We start from the raw sequence: 19,803 nt of genomic DNA on the forward strand, positions 1-19,803 counted from the left end.
GAAAATGGCTGTGGCCATGGCATTTTCCTCCCATCAAATTTAAGGTAGTTTACAATACATTAACTTTGGAGCAAAATCTACCCCTTTGGATTCCACCAGATCTCTAGTCTCAAATGATACCAGTATCTTCGCACTACCTGTAGCTTAAAAGATTTGCCTGCTAGAGCCCTTTAACGACGGCTAATGAAATGGCGGGATATCGGTAACATAAACGGCCAATACTTAGATTATCGATGGACGTCGACTGTATTTCATACCACTTTATGTAAAAAAACAATGTCACAGTTAGCCACTAAAGGCAGCTCAAATGCATTACACCTTGTAACTGACCGGACCGGCCGCACATCGAACGCTTCTCATCTGTGGACGCTTTCTGTCCTCCTCCTCTCGTCAGGTTCTACTTCGTGGGAGACGAGGACCTGCTGGAGATCATCGGCAACAGCAAGAACGTGCCCAAGCTGCAGAAGCACTTCAAGAAGATGTTCGCGGGCGTCTCCAGCATCCTGCTGAACGAGGACAACACGGTGGTGCTGGGCATCTCGTCCCGCGAGGGCGAGGAGATCAACTACAAGACGCCCGTCTCCATCACGGACCACCCCAAGATCAACGACTGGCTCACGCTGGTGGAGAAGGAGATGAGGGTGACGCTGGCCAAGCTGCTGGCAGAGTCCGTCACGGAGGTGGCCGGCTTCAACAAGGGCTCTGCCATCGACCTGTCGCAGTACATCGACTGGATCGACTGCTACCAGGTAGACACTCCGGCCCAGGAGGAGGGTCGGTTGATCAGAAGGTTGACATTCATTTTCAGACAAGGCTAACTTTTTAAATGGAATATAGTGAGAAAAATATTGGGAGCTGCTACAGTGTTTTACAGTGTCTTATTATGAATGAATGAATGAGTTTATTTATTTCGAACATACATTTAAAACAAATGAAATAAATAAAACAATTAAAATGAAACAATAAAGTAATAAACAGGTAAACGTAAGTATTCCTACCCCCCTTCACACTCTCTTATCTTATGCAACTCATATTAGCTCATTTTCATACAACCCAAATTTCCACACTATGAAAAGAAAATATCAGTAATAATACTAATGATAATCCCGCCGAGCACTAGCCCCTGGACAGGTGATTATCATCACCAATAACTTCCCAACAAGAGTGAGGACTGCAAATTCCCCTATCATTGACCTTCTAACCCAGGGGTGTCAAACTCATTTTCACAGAGGGCCACATCAGCATTATGGTTGCCCTCAAAGGGCCAAAGACCGTATAAATGTTAATGTAATGTAAAATAAATGTAGCTACACATTTACATATTGTTAAACATGGTGTTTCTGTATTTATTACTTATTCAAGTTATACATATTGCATATTCATTTGCATAAATGTAAAAATATATGTTAGCTTATGTTATTTTAACAAATAATTTTAGTTTATCAGAACCCCATATTACTCCACCAATCAATGATCAAACCATTCAAGTAAATAACAAAGAAGAATATCATCAAATACAAGCTATGACATTAAGTTTGTTCAAAACCTTTTTGTCACAGTCAAGAGGGGCAGAACTAACAACTGTGAGCTGCAAAGAACACGTGGGACAGATGTAGCAGATGTTACAAAAACAAATGGCTGCACACAACCTTGCAGAGGCCATACATCCAACTAATGGAAGATAGTTTAATTAACTTTAATTAACAGATTGCAGAATGGGTACAGTACAGTACAGCTCAATACACACAATTGTTAAGGGGATGCAGACCAGAGAAAGACTTTCGACTTGTTTACATCAGGGTCCCCCATTTTCAATTTGTAATGAAATTGCTATTATGTGTCTGCATGAACACACAACTGTAACTGTACTCAAAAATAACAAAATAAGGGTTGTCTCAGTTCACAACTATATTGGTCAAGTTTTGGGTGGGACTTGTTTGCGTCCCTACAGCTTCTTATTCAATTGAGTGAGATGCTCGGTTATGTCACACAGCCAGTTTGCATCTGACAGTTCAGACAATATTTCTTCAACCCTTTGTTACCTATTCCGCCTGGATCGTTTTTGTATTTTGGGCTGTAAAATTGTCAAAGAATGTCTGAGGAGTAAGTGCTTTTGGCTTTTTTCCTTTGTTACCTCAGATGTTCAACATACATGTATGTGTAAGAATGTGTAATAACTAAGGCTGTCAAAGTTAAAGCTTTATTAACGCATTAACCCACAATTATTTTAACACTGGTATTTTTTAACCCAATATTAATGTACAAAAAAAAAAAAAAAACGTTTTTTTTTTTTTTTTTTTTTACCTGAGCTCTTGGGGGGCCACATCAAATGACGTGGCGGGCCGGATTTGGCCCGCGGGCCGTGAGTTTGACACCTATGTTCTAACCCCTTCTGCCCCGTCCAGGCTCAGTTGGTGGTCCTGTCCGCCCAGATCGCCTGGTCCGAGAACATCGAGTCGGCCCTGACCACTGTCTCCGGGGGCGGAGACATGGCGCCCATGCAGGTGGTGCTGTCCAACGTGGAGGCCACCCTCAACGTCCTGGCCGACACAGTGCTGATGGAGCAGCCGCCACTGCGCAGGAGGAAGCTAGAGCACCTGGTCAGTGGAGAGTCAGTCAGTCAGTCAGTCAGTCAGTCAGTCAGTCAGTCAGTCAGTCAGGCAGTCAGTCAGGCAGTCAGTCAGGCAGTCAGTCAGGCAGGCAGTCAGTCAGGCAGTCAATCAGGCAGGCAGTCAGGCAGTCAGGCAGTCAGTCAGTCAGGCAGTCAGTCAGTCAGTCAGTCAGTCAGGCAGTCAGTCAGGCAGGCAGGCAGGCAGTCAGTCAGTCAGTCAGGCAGGCAGTCAGTGAGGCAGGCAGTCAGTCAGTCAGTCAGGATTGGGGGGTGTAGGACACACATGCAGACACACACAAAAAGGGGAATCTTAAAGTTACCCCAGAGGGGTAACCACTGGAATCGCTGAGCGATGAGAGAGGGTGGGGGAAAAGACAAGAATAAAATAAATAAAAATAAAAGCTGTAGGAAAGACAAAACACCAGTGTAACTGAGGGGTACAATTCCCTGACTGTATTACTAGATATGATACTTACTACCACTACCTTTGTACTTAATATTCGGCCACCCAGTACACGGCATAAATATATTATCATGAACACTCTCACGTAGATGAAACGGATCCAACACAAATGTACGAATTAGAAACAGGTCTTTATTTCTACACAGCGATGGTGTGTAGAATAAGCACTTAATCACTTAATTACATTTATGAATTGAAATAGTATGCATTTTTATGGCAAGGAGTATTCGTCGGTATATCAATAGAGAATGTCCAATCTCTGAAGGCGCAGGTGGTAAATATACGACCTGGAATAGTTAAGGAATAACAGCAATGATACTTTAATGATTATACTAGATACACTAGAGGGGGTTAATCCGGTCGCTTGTAAGCCGACAGGAGTAGGAGGGGGGGGGGGGGTAGAATCCGGCTGCCTCGTCCGGCCAAGGGTATCCCAGGTGAACCCACTGTAGTGCCGTTCAATGCGCCGGCGATCCTTGGACCACAGATGAAAGCAGGTGGACTCTTTGTGGGCCGGCTCTCTCCGGTCCACGGGGGAGAGACGTGAAGCGACCTCGTCTTGCAGAGCGTCTCCTCACCTTGCGTCCTCTCCAGGGGGGGGGGTTCCAACACACGGCAGTGTCGGGGGTCTTTATCCATGGAATAATCAAAGTATCCAAAGCATAATCCGTGCCTGGGAAGGCGGGCTGTCGTCGGTAGAATAATCCGGTATACAGGTCCACTCGCTCGTCGGCTCTGGGGCTCCTCGGGTGCAGCTTCACATAGGGTCAACCACCCTGGGTAAGCAGCCAGTTCTCTGCCCGAAACGATGGGGTACTGACTACGGTAGTATTCTCACCGCACGAAGCACTATATATTAACAGACTATTATTAGCTTAATAGACTACGTCCAACTCGACGATATAGTGCCAAATATGACTATTCAAATATTAATATACACGATGTCTCAATACCGATGGTAGGCGAACTTGGCCTTACTCCCACACGTGGCGTCGCGGGGAGGCTTTACGTCTGTGACTCTATTGGAGGGTAAGAAACTGGACTGAAAAGAAAGTCCTACTTTAGTAGCGCAGTATATATACGCACTATGAACAAATAGTCCCATCAGTGGTGCGGTAGCCAAATTCCTACGCGGAACTAGGACTTGTTCGTACATGTCGAGCGGTACGTTTGAACTGGGTCTGAGGGGTATGGCAGCCTGGCACCAAGGTCTCGACCAATAGTAGAATGGAGACTATTATGGGATGTTCAGTAGGCTAGAATGGATATTCAATGCATATTGTACAAGGAATATACAAGGGATATCAGGGAATATTAGAGAATATACAAATACAATTAAATATATATATATAAATAAATATATATATTCGGTTTAATCTGGCCCTTCACAACAGCCACCCCCTGAATAGGTCCCAGACCTAATCAGTTAAACAGAGACAGATTAATCGCGTTGTCTATTTACACATAAGGGTTTGCTGTAGGGGTCAGTCAACTTCACAAAGTCATAGGGTTGTAGGGTCATGGTCATCATCGATTGTGTCTGGGAGTCGAGGCAGTTCTATGAGCCTTGCCACGGGACGGGTGTAAGTGCGACCCTGGACGAGCACTTCAGCTGCTCGGACCTTGCCGTCGGCACCGGTGATCACTTTGCTTACGCGGCCGGCCGGCCACATAGCTCTGGGCAGTGATTGATCAATAATCATGACGACTGTTCCTTCTGTCAAATTGTCTCTCTCCTTTACCCACTTCTGGCGGGTCTGTAGAGACGGTAGGTAGTGCAGTAGGAAACTGTTCCAAAACTTGTCGGCTAATACTTGGCTGTACCTCCACATTCGTCGGCCGTTCGCTTCTTCAGGCCGGTACATTGTCTGTGGTAATGCAGGATCTAGCCGCCCCATCAGGAGTGTGTTGGGGGTAACTGGGTCGATATCCGCCACATCACTGGAGACATATCCGAGGGGCTTCGAGTTAAGTACTCCCTCAATCTCCGTGAGGACTGTCATTAGGACTTCTTCCGCCACAGTCTGGGCCCCAAGTACTGCGTACAGGGCTGTCTTTATGGAGCGCACTTCTCGTTCCCAAGTGCCACCGAAGTGGGGTGCGTTTGGGGGGTTGAATTGGAAATCAACCTGTGCTGGAGCGAGGTGGGTCTTAAGTTCTGGGCCCATAGCTTGGAAGCTCTCTCTCAGCTCTCTTTCGCCGCCTTTGAAGTTTGTCCCATGATCGGACAATAGGGTAGACGGTCTTCCTTTCCGTGATGTGAATCTACGGAAGGCCATAAGGAATGAGTCTGTGCTCATGGTCGGGAGAAGCTCGATGTGTATCGCTCTGGTGGTCATGCATTTGAATACAATACCCCACCGCTTCTCGGTTCCTCTTCCTTTCTTTATGTGCAGCGGGCCAAAGCAGTCCATACCCGTTGAGTGGAATGGCTTGTCACCGATTCGGAGGCGACATGGAGGAAGGTCAGCCATCCTTGGTATGCTGGGCTGCGCGCGCCACTTGCGGCAGTCTAGACATGTTCGCTGGAAGCGTCGTACCGCCTCTCTTCCTTGTAGGATCCAGTAACGACGTCTGATTTCCGCGAAGACTCTTTCTGCTCCTGCGTGATGTACATCCTCATCGTATTTCTTTATAATCAGCTCTGTGACCTTGTGTCGGCTGTTCAATACGATCGGGTATTTAATGTCATCCGGTAGATTGGGGGCTCTGCGTAGGCGACCACCCACTCTGATGAGGGTATGAGCGTCGCTCTCGGGGGCCAGGTGAATTAATCTGCTGTCGGATGGGACGGGCTTTCCTCCCTGTAGACAGGCCAATTCATCGGGGAACGAGTCTCTCTGGGCTCGCTGCAGTAGAAGCAATTCTGCTTCCTCGTAGTTAGCTGCTGACATATCAGCAGGGGACTTGCACTCCGGGTGGTACCGCAGGAATGTTCTTTGTTGTGCACTCTCTATGGACGTGCAATCGTCTATGTTAGGGTCGGTGGAGGCTACGGTGCTCAATCCACAGAACACAGACTTCTTAATTTCCACCTCCTCTGGACTTGCTTCCCTCGGGATAGGCATGGGCCACTGTCCTTCCGGGAGTCTTAGGAATGCGGGGCCGTCACTGTAGACATTGCGACGGGTGAGGTCATCCAGGGGCATCCCCCGGGTGATGACGTCAGCTGGGTTCTGTTTTGTATCAACGTAGCGCCACTCTGTTTCTCCGGTTAACTCTTCGGTTAAGTCTTGAATCTCGGTGACTCTGACTCCCACGAAGACTTTGTACTTGCATGAGTCCGATTTGATCCAGGCGAGTACCGTCGTGGAATCTGACCACAGGATTGTTCTAGACACCGGTATGGTGAGCTCACGTTGGATGAGCGTGGCTAGGTGCGCTCCGGCTAGGGCTGCGCAGAGCTCTAGACGTGGGATAGATTGTTGCTTGCGTGGGGCTATTCTCGAGCGGGCGAGGACAAATGCTGTGTAGATCTCTCCCCCCTGGTCTTGGGCCCGCAAGTAGGCTACTGATCCGTATGCGACCTCTGAGGCGTCACTGAAGACGTGTAAGTCCATTTTACATGTCTCTGGCCTCACCGTGGGTGGGAAGTAGCTTCGGCGCATATTAACGCCTGGGAGTGAGTGGAGCTCCATCTCCCACTCTCTCCAGGTGGATGCAAGGTGTGCGGGAATGGGGTCGTCCCAGCCCTGGTCCTTGTCCCACAATGCTCGTACAATCATTTTTGCCCTGGTGGTGTACGGTAGAATACATCCTAGCGGGTCATATTGTCGGGCGAGTGTTGTGTACACACTCCGTCTGGTGGTCGGCGCCGCCGCCGGCCTTCCCTGCTCCGTAGTCAGGGGCTTGTGTCTGTAGTGAAGCGAATCTGTTTTGAATCGCCACACCAATCCCAGGGTCATCTCCTGGGCTTCTCCCGGGATTGTAGCCATCCAGGTCTCGCTGCTGGCTGCCTTGTCCTCGGAGGAGAGGCTGCGCAGTACTTGCGGATCGCTGCTGGCCCACTGCCTGAGATCAAAGCCGCCTTTGATCAATGAGGCGCGGAGTTTAATCAGGAGAGCCTCGGCTTGAAAGGCTTTGTAGACAGTTGTCTACGTAGAAGCTGTTCTTTACGCTGTGTCGGACCTCTTCGTCCGCTGCTGGGTCCTCTGCTACATGTTTCTGTAGTGCAAATGTCGCACAGCAGGGGCTGCACGTCGTTCCGAAGGGGAGGACTTCCCATTGGTAGATGGCTGGGTGCTCATCTCCTGGCTTCTCTCTCCATAGGAACCGTAACAGGGGCTTGTCCGCCTCTACTAATCTCACCTGCAGGAACATTCCTTTAATGTCCCCGCTGATGGCCACCTTTTCCTGGCGGAAGCGGAGTAGAACGCCGAGTAGGGAGGGGCCGAGTGTGGGACCGGGCAGTAACTCTTTATTCAGATTTTGGGATCCGATCTGGTAGCTGCAGTTAAATACTATGCGGTCTTTACCGTTGTGATGGACCTTGTGGTGGGGCACGTACCACGATTCAGTGGTCTGGTCAGCCTCTTTAATGTCCATCTTTGTGACGTGTCCCGCTGTGATGAGCTTCTCAATCTCAGCGCGGTATACACTCTCTTGGGCGGGGTTCTTGGCTAAGCGCCGCTCCGTGTTCAGCAGGTACCGTTCTGTGGCGTCTGTCTTGGCGTGGAAAGTAGGCATTCCTTCTCGCCGCAGGAGTGGCGTGGCGTATCTCAACACGCCGTTGACCGGGACTCTCTTGGTCCCTGTCTCGAGGAGGTGAATGGCGTAAATGTCATCTTTAGAGCGAATGTCTTTCTTTCCGTTCTTAAAGGGCATTTGTTCTAAGGTCCATAGCCGCTCTACGTGTTGCAGGAGTGCGGTTTCTCCCTCTGTGACTCGGGAGTGGAGACATCTAGTGGCTGTACTTCGGTTGAGAGATTTGGCGAGCGGGCCTTGGAGAGTCCATCCCAAACGGGTCTCGACTGCTGCAGGGCAGCCTCGGGGTCCGGTATGAACCCGGTCTATCGGGACAATGAGGTCTGCATGGTCGGAGCCTATCAACAGGGTCAGCATTGTCTATGAGCGGGATCGGTAACTTGCGCAGATGTGCATATTTCTCCATCAGCTTGGCGACGGGGTATGTGTACCGCGACAGTCCTATTTCTTGGCTGGTGAAAGCGTCTGCAATCTGGTACCGTCGCTCAGGCTGGCCGCTTGCTGCGATAGAGAATGAGACATTCTCGCCCTTTATCGTCTTCAAATCTCGTCTTATTGTCCGAATTGTCATTTGGGTTTCGCTTCCCCGCAGCCCTAGCTGGGCCGCAGCGGAGGCGAGCAGCAGGGTCTTCTCTGACCCGTCATCGAGGACGGCGTAAGTGTCCAGGACTTTATTCTGGTAGCTTAGTGTCACACGCACTACTTTTAGGAGTACTCGGGCTCCACTGCTGCTGGCGGGATCGATGTACATGACGCTCGCTTTGCGGCTGGATGGTGCAGGTGAAGGGCGCCGTCTGTTACTGTCGTGAAGTATGTCCAGATGGGCTCCATCGCACTTGGTGCACCTTTTCTTTAAGCGGCATTCGGCTGCCATGTGTGAGCGCGCACAGCGAAAACAGCGCTTGTTGGACTTTATCCATTGACCTGCTTCCTCCGCGTTCAGCTTGGGGAAGGAGTCACATTGCACTAGCCAGTGTTCTTTCTCACAGTAGGGGCACACTATCTTCCACTTCTCCGTTCTGGAGGGGGTACTGTGGCTCCTGCTGCTCGGTACTGACTCCGATTGGTGCATCACAGTCACCGATCTTCTTCCATCATTTAGTCATCTGGTTCCTTCTCTGGAGCCAGGGGTGCTCCGTCCGAATGTATCTAGCCGTAGGCTGCTGACTTCTCTCGCCAGGAAGTCTGCTAGATCGAGGAGGTTCGGTTCGGGGCCATTCGGGTCTCTGTGGTCCCTCTGCCGCCTAAAGCGCTCCTGACGAGCGGGCGGCAGCTTCTCCAGGATCCTTTCCACATTTGAGTTGGCGTAAAGTTCATGCCTCCCCTTCTCTCTTTGCGCTCCCAACATCCCTACCAGGGACTGCACTCTGATGGACAGGTCGTCCAGTGCTCGATTGTCTATTGCTGGGGGTAAGCGGTCGATGTGTCGGATCTCCTGGATCACGTAATCCCATATGCGCCCATACCTCTGGTCCAATGCTACCAGCGCTGCTGTGTATGGGGTGGTGGAAGTCGCGTAGGCGAGCGCTATATTATGTGCGCGGGGTACCTTTAAGTGCTTCAGTAGGATGGCGTATTTGTGGCGTTCATCCAATACATCCACCAACATGGTCTCCAGACACATGCGGAGTTCTGTATACTGGGCCCGGTTCTCTTGGGTGAAGTCGGGTACCATAGGCGTGCCAATGTATGACGCTGACTGTGGATACATCGGCGAGCGTTGGGGGAGAGGCCTCCTAGGCGAGTCTCCTCCCGCTCCTTGGTATGGGCTGGTACCGGCAGTGTACCATGGCCCGCTTGTCCAGGTGCTGTTCCTCGGTGCGGGTCGTGCGTCGTGCTCACCCGTGTATAGAGTCGGGGGTCTGTAGCGCAGCTCCGCGGGAGTATAGCCTGGGCTGTACCGGACCTCCTGGTCCGGTAGAGTACTGTGCTGTCTTCGGGCGTGGTTCTCCTCCTCTTCCTCTTCGTCTTCAGTTAGGTCATCCAGTGCTTGTAGTCTCTGGTTTAGCCTCTCCACAGGATATGCTGCTCCTTCCCGGTTGCTAGGTCTCGCTTGTACCGGTGGGGGGAGGTGGTCTGTGGGGGGTATAGACCTCGTCTGTTGGTCAAGTTCAGGGTTGTTTACTCGGCTAGGGGATGCCGCCCTGGAGGTGTGTCTAGACGAGTTCCTGGAGCCTCTGGCGGAGGGAGAGGGTGTTGTCCGTCTGATCAGCTGTTCTATTAGTTGCGACTGCTGTCTGTCGCGCGCTGCGTCCCGTTGAGCACCGGCTCGTTCTCGGGCCACATTCTCTTCCATCTGAATGCGTCTTATTTCTAGACGTATCTGCTCGTGTTCGCTTCGCTGCTGGATCTGCAGTCGGTCGCGTTCAGCAGCGGCGTTTAGGCTGATGAGGAAGGCCTACTGTAGGGTCCTCTCTGCCTCGCTGGGAGAAGGCGGTTGTATAGGGGAGCCTTCCCTCGGGGTACTCCTTGCGGAGCCTTGGAGCTCTATCTCCACGGTGCTCTCCCCGTCTTCTTCCGTGCCGAGTTCTCTCTCGGTAGCGTTGTATTCCTCCCGGGACTCATCGGGGACTACTTCTTCAGTACTGGCGGGGTGTGAAGTCATGTCTGGTTCCCACTGGTCCCCACCGTGAACTTGGTCAGTTACATTAGAGCCCGTAGGGGGCTCTATGGTCGGGGTAGTCTGGGCGTTGGGGTTAGACATACTTTTACTTTCTAGTTTTACCGCGTTTACTGTTAGTAGAAGACTAGGTTGTTGACTGACAGCGTAAGCCTCTAAGTACTGAGGGAGCCGTCGTTCGCGCTGCGGGCGTTGGTTAGGAGGATCGTTTCGTGGAGTGTTCATCATAGGCCATTTCAATATTAATAACACTATATTAATATTACACTAATTACCCTCCGGCTCGAAGGACCAATTGTAACTGAGGGGTACAATTCCCTGACTGTATTACTAGATATGATACTTACTACCACTACCTTTGTACTTAATATTCGGCCACCCAGTACACGGCATAAATATATTATCATGAACACTCTCACGTAGATGAAACGGATCCAACACAAATGTACGAATTAGAAACAGGTCTTTATTTCTACACAGCGATGGTGTGTAGAATAAGCACTTAATCACTTAATTACATTTATGAATTGAAATAGTATGCACTTTTATGGCAAGGAGTATTCGTCGGTATATCAATAGAGAATGTCCAATCTCTGAAGGCGCAGGTGGTAAATATACGACCTGGAATAGTTAAGGAATAACAGCAATGATACTTTAATGATTATACTAGATACACTAGAGGGGGTTAATCCGGTCGCTTGTAAGCCGACAGGAGTAGGAGGGGGGGGGGGGTAGAATCCGGCTGCCTCGTCCGGCCAAGGGTATCCCAGGTGAACCCACTGTAGTGCCGTTCAATGCGCCGGCGATCCTTGGACCACAGATGAAAGCAGGTGGACTCTTTGTGGGCCGGCTCTCTCCGGTCCACGGGGGAGAGACGTGAAGCGACCTCGTCTTGCAGAGCGTCTCCTCACCTTGCGTCCTCTCCAGGGGGGGGGGTTCCAACACACGGCAGTGTCGGGGGTCTTTATCCATGGAATAATCAAAGTATCCAAAGCATAATCCGTGCCTGGGAAGGCGGGCTGTCGTCGGTAGAATAATCCGGTATACAGGTCCACTCGCTCGTCGGCTCTGGGGCTCCTCGGGTGCAGCTTCACATAGGGTCAACCACCCTGGGTAAGCAGCCAGTTCTCTGCCCGAAACGATGGGGTACTGACTACGGTAGTATTCTCACGGCACGAAGCACTATATATTAACAGACTATTATTAGCTTAATAGACTACGTCCAACTCGACGATATAGTGCCAAATATGACTATTCAAATATTAATATACACGATGTCTCAATACCGATGGTAGGCGAACTTGGCCTTACTCCCACACGTGGCGTCGCGGGGAGGCTTTACGTCTGTGACTCTATTGGAGGGTAAGAAACTGGACTGAAAAGAAAGTCCTACTTTAGTAGCGCAGTATATATACGCACTATGAACAAATAGTCCCATCAGTGGTGCGGTAGCCAAATTCCTACGCGGAACTAGGACTTGTTCGTACATGTCGAGCGGTACGTTTGAACTGGGTCTGAGGGGTATGGCAGCCTGGCACCAAGGTCTCGACCAATAGTAGAATGGAGACTATTATGGGATGTTCAGTAGGCTAGAATGGATATTCAATGCATATTGTACAAGGAATATACAAGGGATATCAGGGAATATTAGAGAATATACAAATACAATTAAATATATATATATAAATAAATATATATATTTGGTTTAATCTGGCCCTTCACAACAACCAGTATAAAATAAACAACAAAAATAAAGAAACCACCACTGCCTAGCAGTTGAAAACAACAAAAAGAAAAAAACAGCACTAGAGACAGAGAAAACACTACAACATGAGCTTGGGACACTCCTCTACTATTGAGGGGAAAACATGAAATGGACAAGCATCCAAACACAGTCAACCAAGCCTACTTCAAGGCACTGCACACCCGACACCAATCAGGTGGCAATCAAGCTCACACACCTGCCCTGCCGCGTGGCAATTAACTGGTGTCTGGTGATTGACAGAGAAACCCCAAAATACATCCAAAGCACACTAGAATAAACTAAAATAAAACCCACATAACCCGTGATCCATCACACAGTCAGTCAGGCAGTCAGTCAGTCATTAATTTGTTTTTTCGTTTGTTTGTTCAAATGTTTCCAAAGTACATCGAGACTTGAGGAAAATCCTTGTGGATGGAAACGTTGTCTAGTTCCTTAAGGCCATGTGGCAGAAGTGGAAGTCTCACATCTGCCCTGCAAGATGTTTATTCAAGTGTGCAGAAGATGACTTCTCACAGTATATTCATTCTCAAACCAAATCAATCTGAAACATTTCACTTAAATTCAATGGGCTTTATTGGCATGAACATTTTAAAAACAATAATTGCCAAAGCAAGGAAGTACAGTACAGTACGTATACAGTACAGTGTGTGTGTTTGGGTTTGTTTGTGTGTGTTTGGGTTGTTGTCCTCTCAGCTCCTGTATCAGCAGAGTACTGTATCAGTAGTCTATGTTTAAGTAATTTGAAAACATGGTTATTGTATAATAATACAAATGATTCATAAACACAAGAAGACGTCTGGTTAGTGTAGAGGTAAATTCCCGACAGCGGTACCTCCGGCTTGGTCAGTCGTGCCTACGGTCACAATAAGTCAGTGTTCACGGGTGTGAAGCCCAGAGTATGAGTCCTGGTCGTTGCAACAGCGACCCCTACTGGTTGGTTGTTCAGGCTTGTTCAGCAGGGAGGGGATCTGGGGGAGATAGCGTGAAACTTTGTGCGCATAACGCTCTCCCAGTGAAACTCTTCGCTCTCAGGTAAAAAAAGAAAGTGACTGGTTTATTTATCGGAGGAAATATGTGGTAGTCTACACCCTCCCCAGACTGACAGTAGGGCAGCATGTGGTAGTCTACACCCTCCCCAGAATGACAGTAGGGCAGCATGTGGTAGTCTACACCCTCCCCAGAATGACAGTAGGGCAGCATGTGGTAGTCTACATCCTTCCCAGACCGACAGTAGGGCAGCATGTGGTAGTCTACACCCTCCCCAGAATGACAGTAGGGCAGCATGTGGTAGTCTACACCCTCCCCAGACCGACAGTAGGGCAGCATGTGGTAGTCTACACCCTCCCCAGACTGACAGTAGGGCAGCATGTGGTAGTCTTCACCCTCTCCAGACTGACAGTAGGGCAGCATGTGGTAGTCTACACCCTCCCCAGAATGACAGTAGGGCAGCATGTGGTGGTCTACACCCTCCCCAGACCGACAGTAGGGCAGCATGTGATAGTCTACACCCTCCCCAGACCGACAGTAGGGCAGCATGTGGTGTGGTAGTCTACACCCTCCCCAGACCGACAGTAGGGCAGCATGTGGTGGTCTACACCCTCCCAAGACCGACAGTAGGGCAGCATGTGGTAGTCTACACCCTCCCCGGACCGACAGTAGGGCAGCATGTGGTAGTCTACACCCTCCCCAGACTGACAGTAGGGCAGCATGTGGTAGTCTACACCCTCCCCAGACTGACAGTAGGGCAGCATGTGGTAGTCTACACCTTCCCCATACCGACAGTAGGGCAGCATGTGGTAGTCTACACCCTCCCCAGACTGACAGTAGGGCAGCATGTGGTAGTCTACACCCTCCCCAGACTGACAGTAGGGCAGCATGTGGTAGTCTACACCCTCCCCAGACCGACAGTAGGGCAGCATGTGGTAGTCTACACCCTCCCCAGACTGACAGTAGGGCAGCATGTGGTAGTCTACACAACCAGCAGTGAAACGACTGGGAACTGGTATAATGTCTAAATTGGGGAGAACATGTTAAACATTCTATAAAAAAAAAACGTTTCACCTTTTTGCCGTCTTTCCTTTCTGTCCAGATCACAGAGCTGGTCCACCAGCGCGACGTCACCAGGTCGCTGATGAAGAACAACATCGACAACCCCAAGTCCTTCGAGTGGCTCAGCCAGATGCGCTTCTACTTCGACCCCAAGCAGACGGACGTGCTGCAGCAGCTCTCCATCCAGATGGCCAACGCCAAGTTCAACTACGGCTTCGAGTACCTGGGGGTCCAGGACAAGCTGGTCCAGACGCCGCTGACCGACCGCTGCTACCTGACCATGACGCAGGCCCTGGAGGCTCGTCTGGGCGGATCGCCCTTCGGTAGGGGCAGGATCCATGCATCCGTGTTTATGTTTGTTTATTTATTTGAACAATGAAGCAAAATAAAAAAAAATAAAAGCAACAAATGAAACACGAATGTGCAGGTGAGATTAAAGCACAAACAATAATGAAACAACCAACTGAAAATAATTATAAAATAAGGACCAGTAAATAAACAAGAATAATAGGTAATAGGAAAATTAAATAATACCAATATATGAATGTAAAGAAACATAGCATAATGTGTAGGGATGTGCGATATTATCGGCCTACCGATATTATCTGCCGATATTGGCATTAAAATGTGATATCGGAAAATATCGGTATCGGTATAAAAAAAAATAAAAAACTACATTTCTATAACCTTTATTTACCCAGGCAAGCAAGTAAGAACAAATTCTGATTTTATTTATTGTCAAAAGTATGCATAATGTTGTGTTAATTCCACAACAAGAGATATATGTAATGTTAGGCTACGTTTAGACAGAGAGAGTCTGAACAGAAACCGCAAAAGTCGTCTTACGGTTTCACTTTTAATTTTGCGTTTAGACTATCGTTTTGGGATGGAATTCTCCGTGCAGACGAGGCTGTAACGACTCCAGACGACTGAGCCCCGCTGTCACACGATTGGCGCATATGTCACATGACGTGCTGTGAAGACCCGCCCTACTCTGCCTCTGATTCGCAGAGGCAGAGGTGGGGAATGTGATTGGACCAAAGCAGAGTCACTCACAGACAGTGGGTCCAGTCACGCCGTGGGACAGATTCTTGTGTATTTAAAAGTACTGCCAATGTAGCCTTCAGGTGATCGCCATGGATAGAATCAGACATGCTTTGTTTACGCTTCTAGGCTACTGGCGCATGCCTGTGATGTAAGCAGTACACGCAACGAGAGCCTTGACAACCCTTTCGTCATTGTTTTATGCGGTTTGACAGTTTAGATGAGAGCGGAAAGGTTTAGCGTTTCTAGGAATTCCACCCTGGAAGGTAGTCTCACTTTTTTGCGGTTTCACCCCGTAAAAACACAGTTTCCGTATAAACGAAAGGCACATCCGAAAAAATATTTTTGCGGATTCACCTGCTAGCGTTTCCGTCTAAACGGGGCCTTAATTACCTGAAATTATTCCGTTTTTTTGGGGGGGGGGCGGGACCCTGCATATATCGGTATCGGTTGATATCGGTTGATATCGGTATCGGAAATTAAGAGTTGGACAATATCGGTATATCGGTATCGGTAAAAAAGCCAATATCGAGCATCCATATTGTGGTGTGTGTGTGTGTGCCCAATCAATGCACTTTTCTTTCTTCTTTTTTTATTCCTTTACCTGCCCACAAGTAAAAACAAGAAAAAACAAAAGCAACATACAGTATATTAAAAAAAAATATGAATGTGGAAATCAACGGCATCGATCTGTAGAGTTGTTAATTGATATTAATCAAAATGTGTGCGTTCTTGTATTTGACTGTTGGCTAAAAACAGTGTGTGAGGTTTTTAATTGCAAGCATTCAAGTATCCTACATTTTCATTTTCGTATGATGCAGCAAATCATTCAAATCGTTGTTGGATTGACTTGTTAACAGCTCTAGTATGAAAGGAACAATGTGAACGAAGGAGTGTGTCAGTGATACCGTTACTGTTTTGCCCGTAATGGCCTCATTAGGAACGTGTCCCCTGTTTAGGTCCTGCCGGCACGGGGAAGACTGAGTCGGTGAAGGCTCTGGGCCACCAGCTGGGACGCTTTGTCCTGGTCTTCAACTGCGACGAGACCTTTGACTTCCAGGTACGCAGCTTTATTCTACCTCTTCTCATTCGTTAAAAGGATAGTTCCGGGGGCGGTCAGGTGGCGTAACGGAGATTGCGTTCATCACCAACGCCGGAGACGCTGGATTCGCCTGTTCGAATCCAGCTCCCGGCGTGTCACCAGCTTGGCTGGCCGTTCACACTAATACAATTGGCAGTATTAGAGGGTGGGAGAAGCTGGCGGGGTGGGTCCGGGTCGTTGTAAACAGCGACTCCTACAGTTCGGTCGGGGCGCCTGCTAAGCGCGGATAGGACCTGAGTGGGACAGTGTGATCCTTCCACACGCTACGCCCTCTCAGTGAGAATCGGCGCTGCCAGGTGAAAAGAAGCGGTTGATTGGCTGGACGTGTGTCGGAGGAAGCACGTGATAGCCTCCACTCTCCCAGACCGACTGTGGGGGGTAAGTGCGCAGTGACCAGGAAGGGGATTGGGAATTGGCATAACGACTAACATTGGGATGGGAGAAAATCGGAGGAAAATGGAGGGGGAAAAAGATAAAAAAAAGATAAAAAAAAAAAAAGTTAGTTCCGATTTTTGTAACCCTACCTTATTTTCAGGTTAAGGTTGTATTACATGTTCACCTCCTCCTGCTTCCCTCCAGGCCATGGGTCGTATCTTCGTGGGCCTGTGTCAGGTGGGAGCCTGGGGCTGCTTCGACGAGTTCAACCGTCTGGAGGAGAGGATGCTGTCGGCCGTCTCCCAACAGGTCCAGTACATCCAGGTGGCCCTGAGGGAGCACAGCAACCCCAACAGAGACAGGAGTATGTACTGCAATACCCACTTAGTCCACCAGAGACAGGAGTATGTACTGCAATACTCACTTAACCCCACCAGAGACAGGAGTATGTACTGCAATACCCACTTAGTCCACCAGAGACAGGAGTATGTACTACAATACTCACTTAACCCCACCAGAGACAGGAGTATGTACTGCAATACCCACTTAGTCCACCAGAGACAGGAGTATGTACTGCAATACTCACTTAGTCCACCAGAGACAGGAGTATGTACTGCAATACCCACTTAGTCCACCAGAGACAGGAGTATGTACTGCAATACCCACTTAGTCCACCAGAGACAGGAGTATGTACTGCAATACTTACTTAACCCAAACAGAGACAGGAGTATGTACTGCAATACTCACTTAACCCCACCAGAGACAGGAGTATGTACTGCAATACTTACTTAACCCCACCAGAGACAGGAGTATGTACTGCAATACCCACTTAGTCCACCAGAGACAGGAGTATGTACTGCAATACCCACTTAGTCCACCAGAGACAGGAATATGTACTGCAATACTCACTTAACAGAGACAGGAGTATGTACTACAATACCCACTTAACCCCACCAGAGACAGGAGTATGTACTGCAATACCCACTTAACCCCACCAGAGACAGGAGTATGTACTGCAATACTCACTTAGTCCACCAGAGACAGGAGTATGTACTGCAATACTCACTTAGTCCACCAGAGACAGGAGTATGTACTGCAATACCCACTTAACCCCACCAGAGACAGGAGTATGTACTGCAATACCCACTTAGTCCACCAGAGACAGGAGTATGTACTGCAATACCCACTTAGTCCACCAGAGACAGGAGTATGTACTACAATACCCAGGAGTATGTACTACAATACACACTTACGTGTCACTAGCTGGTCTTGATGGCCTTCTAGCGGCCGTTGCGCCTGGAAGCGGCCGCTCAAATATGGGCAGCGCCTAGCCATTGGGCCGTTACGTAGCGCCCTTCAATCACCAAGCCCAGTGGTGGCTTGGGGTCACCACAACACACACAAACACACGCACACACATACACACACACACACACACACACACACACACACACACACACACACACACACACACACACACACACACACACACACACACACACACACACAGGATCAGAGGACAGAGCAATCACATATTAGACAATGATGTGTCTGTTTCTAAGCTGGCCCCAAGCTTTCACTGCTTTTTCTTTCCATGGTGGTGCTGGCACTTTGTCACAGTGGCGCTGCACCCCTATACCTTTGTTTGGGGAAAGCCCTGCCTTGACTAATACCAACCAGAGGGCTGTTTGTTTTTATTTTATTTTTTAATCGCCACAGTCTGAACGGAGCATAAGCTGATCCCTCCTCCCTCTGTCTCCTCCCTCTGTCTCCTCCCTCTGTCTCCTCCCTCTCTCTCCTCTCTCTCTCCTCCCTCTCTCCTCCCTCTCTCCTCCCTCTCTCCTCCCTCTCTCATCCCTCTGTCTCCTCCCTCTCTCTCCTCCCTCTCTGTCCCCCCTCTCTCTCCTCCCTCTCTCTCCTCTCTCTCCTCCCTCTCTCTCCTCCCTCTCTCTCCTCCCTCTCTGTCCTCCCTCTCTGTCCTCCCTCTCTGTCCTCCCTCTCTCTCCTCCCTCTCTGTCCTCCCTCTCTCCTCCCTCTCTGTCCTCCCTCTCTCTCCTTCCTCTCTGTCCTCCCTCTCTCCTCCCTCTATGTCCTCCCTCTCCCCTCCCTCTCTCCCCCTCTCTGTCCTCCCTCTCTCTCTCTCTTCCCTCTGTCTCCTCTCTCTCTCTCCTCCCTCTGTCCTCCCTCTCTCTCCTCCCTCTGTCTCCTCCCTCTCTCTCCTCCCTCTCTCTCCTCCCTCTCTCCTCCCTCTCCCTCTCCTCCCAGGTGTGCCTGTCACCACGGAGCTGCTGAACAAGCAGGTGAAGGTGAGCCCGGACATGGCCATCTTCATCACCATGAACCCCGGCTACGCCGGCCGCTCCAACCTGCCCGACAACCTGAAGAAGCTGTTCCGCAGCCTGGCCATGACCAAGCCTGACCGCCAGCTCATCGCCCAGGTCATGCTCTACTCCCAGGGCTTCCGCACGGCAGAGACCCTCGCCAAGAAGATCGTGCCCTTCTTCAAGTACGCACACCTTGTAACGTTTGCTCTAAAAACATGGAATTTGTTAGTAAAAAACGAAATCGTTAGGATACTTGCGTAGCCCCCGGTTATTCAAGTTTGGAAAATGACATTTAGATGGCTGAAGAACAAAATCAAATCAAATCAAATCTAATTTATTTGTAAGGTTGGGCGGTCAGGTGGCATAGCGGAGATTGCGCTCGTCACCAATGCAAGAGGCTGCGGTCTCGACTCCCGGAGTCAGCATTGCTTGAGGCTTGGGCTAATCGCTATACTAACTCGTTTGGCTGGGTTGGGGGGAGGGCATGTCATGGGTGGGAATCTGGCATTGTGGACAGCGACGCCTACAGGTCAGGTCTGGGTGCTTGCTCAGCGGAGGCAGGACTTGAGGAAGGCAGCGTGACCTCCCACGCGTTACACCTCACCAATGAGAGTCCTCGCTGCCAGGTGAAAAAATAGTCACTGGCTGTCGCCACGCGTGTCGGAGGAAGCGTGCGGATGACTTCAGGGTTCCCTTGTACCAACCAGTAGGAGAACATGCGCACAGCAACCAGGTAGGGGAAGGGG

The 19,803-nt window shown here is 49.6% G+C and overlaps 1 protein-coding gene across 1 annotated transcript in view; it reads left to right on the forward strand.

The window, feature by feature from the left end:
* LOC311240163 (cytoplasmic dynein 1 heavy chain 1) overlaps positions 1-19,803 on the forward strand; it is a gene marked incomplete at both ends in the record, with an annotated part of 161,618 nt that overhangs the window by 26,755 nt on the left and 115,060 nt on the right. Inside the window, 6 exons of the mRNA XM_084328703.1 lie at positions 395-749; positions 2,406-2,600; positions 14,253-14,535; positions 16,216-16,316; positions 16,938-17,097; positions 18,999-19,239. Of these exons, the coding sequence (XP_084184829.1) occupies positions 395-749; positions 2,406-2,600; positions 14,253-14,535; positions 16,216-16,316; positions 16,938-17,097; positions 18,999-19,239 (1,335 nt within the window). The remainder of the gene's footprint in view (positions 1-394; positions 750-2,405; positions 2,601-14,252; positions 14,536-16,215; positions 16,317-16,937; positions 17,098-18,998; positions 19,240-19,803) is intronic.

Source organism: Notolepis coatsorum (genome assembly GCF_963971535.1).
Source record: "Notolepis coatsorum genome assembly, chromosome: 14".
NCBI lineage: Eukaryota > Metazoa > Chordata > Actinopteri > Aulopiformes > Paralepididae > Notolepis > Notolepis coatsorum.